Source organism: Solea senegalensis, unplaced genomic scaffold (genome assembly GCF_019176455.1).
Source record: "Solea senegalensis isolate Sse05_10M unplaced genomic scaffold, IFAPA_SoseM_1 scf7180000012649, whole genome shotgun sequence".
In the NCBI taxonomy this organism is placed as follows: domain Eukaryota; kingdom Metazoa; phylum Chordata; class Actinopteri; order Pleuronectiformes; family Soleidae; genus Solea; species Solea senegalensis.
Genome location: NW_025320663.1, coordinates 97360 through 106849, shown reverse-complemented (window position 1 = coordinate 106849; position 9490 = coordinate 97360). Strand labels below are relative to the sequence as shown.

The window sequence follows — 9490 nt, the reverse complement described above, 5'->3', positions numbered from 1 at the left end:
GACCCAAAGCAGACAAGACGGATAAATAGGTTCATGGCTTAACTGGATTGTACTGTCATGAGGAATAAGAAACACAACAGCACTAGTAATAAAACATTAATAAAAAAACTCGTACACGAGCCCCTGAGAAAAGGAACTTGACAATGCGAGAGTTAAGAGGCAAACGACCGGAGAAGTGGAACCACCCTGCTCCTTTTAAAGTCGTCCATGTTCTTCTTGTATGAAGTTAGATAGAGAGATTGTTAACTTTCCTCTGACTGCAAACCCTACGGACAAGTCCCCGCAGGTGTTTAGAGGAAAGGATTACAGCTACATTTAGCACAACTGGCAACAGGAGAGTCTTTCGTAGGCGTCAAACTGCCATGCCAAGCGTTTCCCATAATGTCTTCCAGATGATAAGGGCTTGGATCAAGTGTGTGGACCCACTGGTGCAGAACTGGCGGACTTGTGGCTGACACGCTAGTCATTTAGACACAAATGGAGACATTTTGGGTGTTTCTTCTTTCTTAGAACACAGCTAGGAACCCCAAGGCATTTTCCCCTCTTCCATCTGCATCCTGTCTCCCACTGTGTCGCCTTCACGGGGGCCACGCATGCTGATAATGGGCAATGAACAGCTTTTCTGGGGGTGTGATGAGTTGACATGGAGGCAGCAATGAGATGATTTCTCTCTTTGGATGGTGAACAATGAGTCTGTGAGGAAAGACACAATGAAAGCATTAGCTGATTGGCTTCGATTCACATGCTTGCATGATTTTATGCCACACTTGCATGCAATATCCATAATGCTGTGCATGTACGCACACTTGTATGCACACATATCACGCATATGTTCACACAATCTCGTTCAGCTTCTTCAGATGTGTTCTTCAGCTTGCTCTGCTCTCCCTCTCCGTCTCGGTGATGCATCTCAACATCAATTTTTTAGGCAGAGCTCAGCTTTTGACAGTTGCAGGGGAGGAGTCAGAGAGCTGCAGAGACAGAGATTCTGAGGTGAATTATAAGTCTGCTGATAGAGCAGAGCAGACCCACAGAAAGATTGATGCTCTCTGTTGTGAGCTGTGAGCTGTGAGTCGATGGAGAGAAGAGGGGTTGCAATCTGAAAGCCCTTGCTACATCTTTTTACAGTATTCTTATACCTCTATATGGGGCTGAATTATTTGGGCAACATGTTTAATTGTGACCTTTCTGACATTATTTTCAGTTCTTATTTATTCTGTGACGCCTCTGTTGAATATTTACCCTGTGATGGTTTCAAAGCAAGATGGAGCCTTACTTTATCAGTTACCTGACATGACTCATGCTGCAGGAATGAGAAATTGAAGACATGAAATGTTTTCAATATTTGTGTAATGGATTTTTTTTTTATTGGCTTAAAACTTAAAACAATCTAAGGTCTGAAAAACAGAACAATGAAACTGCAGCGTCTGTTTTTTATTCCACTAACAAAAAAATAAACTCATTTCAATTTGAAATCACAGGACTTCACTGCAAGAATGACAATTACATCACTACAGCAGAAACATGATGCCTTTTAAAGTAAATAATGAGTAATTCCCTGGCTGTTTAGTGCAAAGCAGGGGCGGATAACACTGTAAACACTGTGTGAAACTAGTATTTTTTTTGTTACCAAGCTATAGCTGATAAAGTAGCTGAAACAAAGTGGTGCTTGTGGAAGCCAAAGCTTCTGAAGTCAAAGCGAAGAGAAGTAAGCCAACAACAAAACAATCCGAGCAGGGGATTTCAGAGAAAGCAACAGAAACGAGCTGGACTTAAAAGTGATTCCACTCAAGTGGAGACAAGTGAATATTTCACGCTAGTTTGTGGTTAATTCTGTAATGAACCTTAACCCTTTTCATGGAGTGGACGAAATAAACTTCATATCAAGGCTCACTGAAAGTGCTTCAGATTTATTTATTTTTTCCAAATTTCAATACAATACCTTTTAACCTGAGACACAGACACCCGATGCATGTTGAAAGCTGTATTTCATTGTGTAGTAATCTATCCACTGCATCTTACATGTGGTTTGCTATCATTAAACATAAAATAGTCTGTATTTATAAAACACTTTTCTAGTCTTGATGAACTAAGCTGGTTTACCATTCACCCACATTTTGATACCTGCTTGCCCAGGGATACATCAGCATGTAGATTAGTGCAGCTGGGAATCAAACCACTGACCCTGACGTGATTCAGACATGCTACCGTTCCGCCACAAGGTCTTGACTGGCTGTGGCAATGTTTTGTTTTCATAAACAGCAGGTGACTGAAACCACTTTCATAGAGAAAGGTTAAGACTGCGCGTGTGGATACATGTGAGGCCCCACCTGGGGAGCCCACCCTGAGCTATCATTCAAAGTGTAAATCGCCTTTTTGTGCAAAATCCCATGAATTAAGTGGGTTCAAAATTGCTAAGGAGGCCTGATGTTTTGACAGTAATTTGGCAATCAAGGTAAAACTGTGAAAATAGGCCCCTTTGCCCAGAGGGCACATACTTTCTGTGTAACAGAGGCAGCATGTGTGTATGTGTGTGATTGAATGTACTCGCTCACCTGTTGCCTATTTTACTTTACATACCTTAAAATCAATTTGTTCACTTAATGTAAGTGTGTGAATAGGCGTGTTTTGTTTGTTTTTTTCAGTTGGTGTCTGATGAAGACGGAGGATCAGGGCAGCGTTAGATTTTGAGCAGGAAAATGTGCAATAAGTAGCCCGCATAGCTGAAAAGCTGGCGTGAACAGACGTTCCAGGCAATTAGGAACTGTGGAAACCTGAACCTAAATCTGCTTTTAGAAGGGAGCTTGCCTCGTCACTCACAGTCAAAACACAGCACGGAAAAGTCATCTGAATCTTTGTGCAAGAGTACACACACACACACACACACACACACACACACACACACACACACACACACAGAGGCACTGGAGTAAAACTAACTTCGAGCATGTAATGTTAACTTTTAAAACTGCCTGAAAACATATACAGTGACAACGAGGCGACCACCCTCACTCCCTTTTTATTATTTTTTATGATTCCAGATTCCATACTACTGCATACTGTGTGTGTGTGTGTGTGTGTGTGTGTGTGTGTGTGTGTGTGTGTGTGTGTGTGTGTGTGTGTGTGTGTGTGTGTGTGTGTGTGTGTGTGTGTGTGTGTGTGTGTGTGTGTGTGTGTGTGTGTGTGTGTGTGTGTGTGTGTGTGTGTGTGTGTGTGTGTGTGTGTGTGCGCGCGAGTTTTAACCTGAGACCTCATTAGTACATGGTGTTTTATTTCCACTACATTACCTGCACAATGTGTTGTGTGGCTCTGTGTGTTTGTGCTCCTCAGTGTATGAATGTATTTATGTGTGTGTGAGAGAGTGTGAGTATGTTTGTGCTTGTATCCTAATTTGCCACTCGTGCAATTAGATCCAATAAGACGTCAATGTGATTCGACAAACCAGACAAAATGAGTTTTAACACCACAGTGTGACTGACGCTGCACCTCTTCCTCTTCAGATATGACTACGTGGAGGTGCGAGATGGCGTGGATGAGAGTGGTCAGCTGGTGGGGAAGTACTGCGGGAAGATTGCCCCCTCCCCGGTCGTGTCTTCGGGAAACCAGCTCTTCATCAAGTTTGTGTCCGACTACGAGACCCATGGAGCAGGTTTCTCCATCCGATATGAGATCTTCAAGACAGGTGGGTGGGCTGACACAGCTGCGGCTTCGCTTTAGCCCAGCTGTATAACACGTGACAACAATGGCTCCATGGAACAGAGGAGGCTTGTGCTCTTTGTACTTGAAGATTCATAACCCTTCTGTTTTTCAGCTGTATGAAATTCAATGCAGACGTCATAATTGGCAAAACATTAAAGCTGCAGTAGGCAGATACTCACACTTTGGGATTGAAAGTGTAGGATATCCTGCCTGAGCTCCTCTCATCGTAAAAATGAACAGATACACTAGTTTCAGATGTGATAAATGGCTGAAGGTAATCACGCTTGTTTTATGGCATTTAAATAACCAATAACATTTCAATAACCTCCCAAAAATCCTGCCTGCTATACCATTAATATTTTATTAAAATCAAAATCCATTCCAGCGTGATTTCTCTTAAACTGAATCCATCGTCATACTAACATAGCAGGATTACAATATAAATTCTCATAATGGGGCAAGAATGAGCCTCTCGGTCCAATTTCATGGTTTGTTTGTGATTTAGTCAAAGAACCAGTGCATCAGATTATACCCTCACAATATGGCAGGCAATATGCTCTATTCAGAGCCCATGAATCATACTCCCATATGTTCCATGATTGTAGCAGTTTGCATCCCATGTGAATTATAGCACAATAAACAAGGGCATCATTTGCTTTGATTCAACAAATGTTGAATGGAGTGTTTGGTTTGTCATCAGATGGCAAGACAGGACGAGCACGGGACAGAGCATGAACTCGCCGTTATAACTAATGACTGGTTGTGGTTCTTGTGTTTATAAGTGCTTATTGGTTTTCCTTCGTGGACAGTTTTGCCTCTTGGCAGCCACCTTGGTAACACCTACAGGCAGCTAAACACGACCAGGCTCCTATTTAAATTAATGGGGAGAGAGTTATATGTTCACATTTAATGGTTTGCTGGGATACAAACACGATGTTTGTGGAATCAGCGGACAAAACTCTTGATACGATCAACAACATTGCACCAAAATAATGTTTGAAAATGCCTTATGCTTCTACTTTATGCATTAGATTACCCAGCACAGTGCTTGAACAAGAAGTTGCAAGTCAGCGTCACTGTCATGAACCTCAACTGCGTGGTTGTGCAGCAGTGCAACAACAAGATTGACAGACACCTTTCCAGTTTTGGATGTTAAATAGACATGGGTGGGATATGAGTCTTACTCTGCCATCATTGTTGTGATGGAATATTCTATTCAAAATGATGTGAAATTCTTTAACCTGTCCTCTATGACAATAAATGTGTAATCATGATTGATTAGCACCCACAGAACCAATCATATAAAAACAATTTGAGCATTTTGTTGTCAAAAAAACCCAAGCATTTTAATTGGACATAATGTAGCATATCACAGTTGTTCCAAAGGATTACATTGTAGCCATTGCTGCTGTGTTTCTTCTGTTGGCCTGAACCAAGCTAATAGTCTATTTAGCGTTTTGTAGGGATTTTTCATGTATCTCGTTATCCGGTCAATTTGAGGTTCCTCCCTTCAGTGTTCATCCTAAAATAAGATTATGGCTCATTTAACCTTAGGAATCGTGTATGATAAAGTAACAATTTCCTCAGGAGAAGTCTATCTTATCAGAGCACAGCACAACATGAGGGTGTGTGCCCTTATTGTTTGGCTGCCTTCCTTTGTTTGGATTAAACGAAGCAGGAGGAGGACACCACATATCTGGAGAGCGACTAGCAGACAGGTGCTACGGACTCCGGTTTCATTAATTAACCTCAGCAGCTCTCTATGAAATGGCCCCTGTGACCTCAGAGACAAGATGGATGGCCCTGTGAGGTCCCTCCTCTTCTTTTTATCTGGTCTAGAGTGTGTGTGTGTGTGTGTGTGTTTGAGCCTTTGTGTGTGTGAACGTGTGTGTTTAAGCTCGTGCGTGTCACCATCGCGGTGGGGCAGCTGGTGTAGTGTGGGTCCATTTAAGAGATCAAAGCGACGCTCCACCCCAACATACGCAAACTCATCAGCACTGCCTCATTCCCCTTCATAGGCCAGTTAAATCTACTGCATTCTTCCTCATTCCAGCTCAGTATTTCTCATTTCATCAATTAGCCTGAGATGACTGTAAATGAGGCATGTTAGGGCCCAGTAGCGATATGGCAGAAGATGCAGAACACACTAAATGAGGAGGACGTAAGTGGGGATAGAAGATGGACAGTCAGGACAAGAGAGTCATAGCTAGATAAGAATTTGGGATTTATTATTATTATTGTTGTTGTTATTATTATTACCACCATTATTATTACCATTATCATTATTATTATTATTTTTGATGGAATCAAAGGGAAATCAGTGTAGACTAAATCTAGTTTCTTTAGTTGATCCAGACCATCATAAAGCTTTGAATTTACTCTGCTGCCATGCCAAGAGCAACACTCTGAGATTAATTAACAACTCTGTTTGTTGAAGACAGAAAGGGAGATGGGGGGAGAGAGAGAGAGAGAGAGAGAGAGAGAGTACCAGGCAGAAAGAGAGATACGAAGTTAGTTTATTAGCACAGCTTATCAACAAGCAGCGCATTAGTTGGGAAAACATTGTGTTGGCTAACACATGTAACGTTAATGATACACAGATGGTCTGATAACAAATAGAGGAACAGGAGGCTCACGTTTGTGAATGCCAATGAAGGGCAATGCAAAAAAAGAAAAGAAAAAAAAAGGCGAGTGTTTATCAGTGTGATTAAAGGCGTGGAAATCACTGGAGGTCAACCTTAGGAACTAATAATTCCTTTCATCCCAGGATTACCACAAGCAAAGGTCACATGTAAGATAAATATTTACACAAAAAGCAAACCTATGCAAAGAGAGACTCAAATCAGGGATCATATGCCAGTGTTTACATATGCCGTTTTACCCATTTAAGCTGTAAACTATGTAAATACACTCTCTCACACATTGCAGCATGCTGGCATTGGCAGCCTTGGCTTTCATGAGCAGTAACCCTGCAAAGTGTCTAATTGGAAGAGAACAGGTTGTTTTGAGGCTCTCTGTGGCCACTTCCACATCACTGTCTAACCCCCTCCACTCCTCAGTCCCATCCAACCATCTTAATTAGCATGGGCTATTTATTTTATAGCCTGCAAATTGGCAGCCTCGCTCCACTGGCTGAAGTCTGGCAAGAGCCAGGAAGCAGTGTGATGGTGTGAGGGACAGAGATAGAGGGAAGGGATTTATGAGAGATTCAGGAATATTTATAGTATTGTTTCTCTTTGCTTGCAGATACAGATGTTAATGAAATGATGAATTTAAAAAAAATAAATAAATAAACCATGATAATAAGAAGCAGCAAAGACAAACAGCCTGAACAGTTTGGGAAACCGAGACCATCGAAATGTGGTCGTTCTGCTTATCATCCGACTTAATTTGAAACCCTGGAGTGTTTTTGGAAACATCCAACGGTTTTAAGTATAAGCATGCACACACGACATATGTTTTCCTTTAACAGTGCAGCAGTTTGCTCTGAGCCACATCAAGGCTGCGTGGCTGAGGGCCCATTGAAGTGGGCGCAGAGGCAGAGATAGTGCCATTTACACAGCACAGAGGAGCTCATCTTCATCTCCTCGCTGTAACGCAGCAGAATGACTGACTGCTGGTGGGAGGCCTCCCTTGTTCTCCTTTAGACGAAAAAAAGACACCGTCGTTCACACAGAAACTCTGTTTGTTGTGTCACCGTGATGTGGGCACTTTTACTCTGAGCACACACCTGTGAAAACACTTCCAAGGTGTGTGCATGTGTGTGTTGGGTGGGGCCTAACACAGGGTACATTTTGCTTTCGTGGACAGCACACCCTGATGGCATAGGTCACATCTGGCATGGAGAAGTACTGTCATCACACACGCAGCCCTCATGGAAACCCAAGACAACAAATCTCTTTAAAGAGAGCTGGAGGGAGAGTGCAAACCTCCACCCCTGCCTCCCCCCTGTGCTTTCCCCCTGCCCCCGAATCCCAAGAGCATTGTGTCTTCCCGCACTGGATTTGGGGGGAAGTGACGTTCTCTCCACAGTCAACACACTAAATTCCATGTCGGCAGTGCAGTGCCTCAGGGTGAGTGTGTGTGTGTGTTAATGTAAACCTGTCAGTCCCATCTGTTTGAATGGCTGACAGTCCACAGGCTTCATGGTTAATGTTTGATTTAGTGCTGAAAGAGTTAATTTCCCTCTGGCAACTAATGTCTGTGTGGTGTAGGTACAGGTTGAAAGAGAAGAGCTGTGGCATAGGAGTTCACTGTTCAGTTTGGGTTATTTATTGTGGTTAGTTTTTAATTAGGAAAAAGCCTTATACTTAGACAAAAGAGAAACTGAATCCTCTGTAGTACAGAAAAGAAGATAAAGCTTATTCACACCTACCGCCTTGGTTATGTCAACAATAACAATTTGAATAATATTCTAAAGCCAAATCGTTCTTATACATGTTTTGCTTATTTAGTGTATTGGTGAATGACAGTGAAGGGGGTGTGAGGATTGTTAGGGGTGGCACACCTTCAGTCCTTGTGGCTCCGGCCCCTAATAACCCTGACTGGGGAGAGGGCGGTAGATGATATATGTGAAAAGGAGAGGGAGAGAGATTAAAAAATAAAAATAGTGAGAGGCTATACCATTTAACGCCTGCTCCCTCGCACAGTTTTAGTCTAATGATGAACACCCAGTCTGTGCTCTGTGTTCAGCACTTAGCGCAACAACTTAATAGATACATAGAGGACAAGTCATCAGGAAGACTAACAGTTGAAAGGCAGCCTTTTCCCTTAATGCTCGAATATACATCATACCACATTTATCTAAGATTTATAATAAATCTCCAACACTTGCAAAGACTGACATCAGATCTCCATTAAATATCATTTTACCGGCTCCAACATGTCCTGTTAAGCAAACTCTAATCAGTCAGAGAGTGAGCAGGGCTGACATTTGTTTACTCCCGCCCCTCCAGAGGAGTAGGGCCTGACATAAAGGAGAGCAAAGAGAATCCATTACTGTCGGCAGTAAACGTTGCAGCGCCTGGATGGAGGTTGACAGTAAATGTGGTGCGTTCAAGGTTTAGCTCCTTTTCTCTCTCCTGACTTCCCCTCGTAAATCCAGCTGTTTGTTTAAAAGTATAGCGGACGTGTTCCGTGGGTACGCTGTGGTCAAGCTGGTGTTTCTTTGTGTGCCAATGAGTCAGACCCGTCATATTTACAAAACCCTTTTCTGTTTCCTGTTTTCAAAACCTGCCTTTGTCCCCATTCCCACTGCCAAGGTGATGAGTCCACCAGGACAGTGTCAGTGAATGAGTGTGGGGGGGGGCAAGGAATTTGCCTTTGGCTAACAGCAGGGATATATTGTCCTCATGGAGTTCCTTGTCTACAAAGACATGAGGAAACAAGATACTGTCACCACAAAAAGCACGTCTGCTATCACTGGACGACTCCCTCACCCAGACATCAGCACAAAGCATGCTGGTTGTAGCGAGGGAAGCTGGGGACGAAAGCCCTCCCATGTCGAGACCCCAGATAAAAGAGATCTGTTGGGTGATTATTTTACCAGTGGGAATGAGCGCAGTGCTCTTTCTTCTCCTGACACTCTGTTTTGTTGTGAGGTCTTCACTCTGTCCTTTTCTTTTGTGTGTTGTTGACACAGACACACAAAATTTGACAATAATGGAGTCTGGCCTTGGCTCAGGCCTTGTTCAGACCTTGCTGTAAATGATGTTTTCAACCAAGGCTGACTTTACAAATTGTACCCATCTGTGTCTCTGTATGAGTGCATGTGATAGGAAGAGAGAGGCAA

The 9490-nt window shown here is 42.8% G+C and overlaps 1 protein-coding gene across 1 annotated transcript in view; it reads left to right on the top strand.

Annotated features, from left to right (window-relative positions):
* Window positions 1-3500: 3500 nt before the first annotated feature.
* Window positions 3501-9490, top strand: part of nrp1a (neuropilin 1a) — a gene marked incomplete at its 5' end in the record, with an annotated part of 39577 nt that continues 33587 nt past the window's right edge. Inside the window, one exon of the mRNA XM_044014938.1 lies at window positions 3501-3682. Within this exon, the coding sequence (XP_043870873.1) occupies window positions 3501-3682 (182 nt within the window). The remainder of the gene's footprint in view (window positions 3683-9490) is intronic.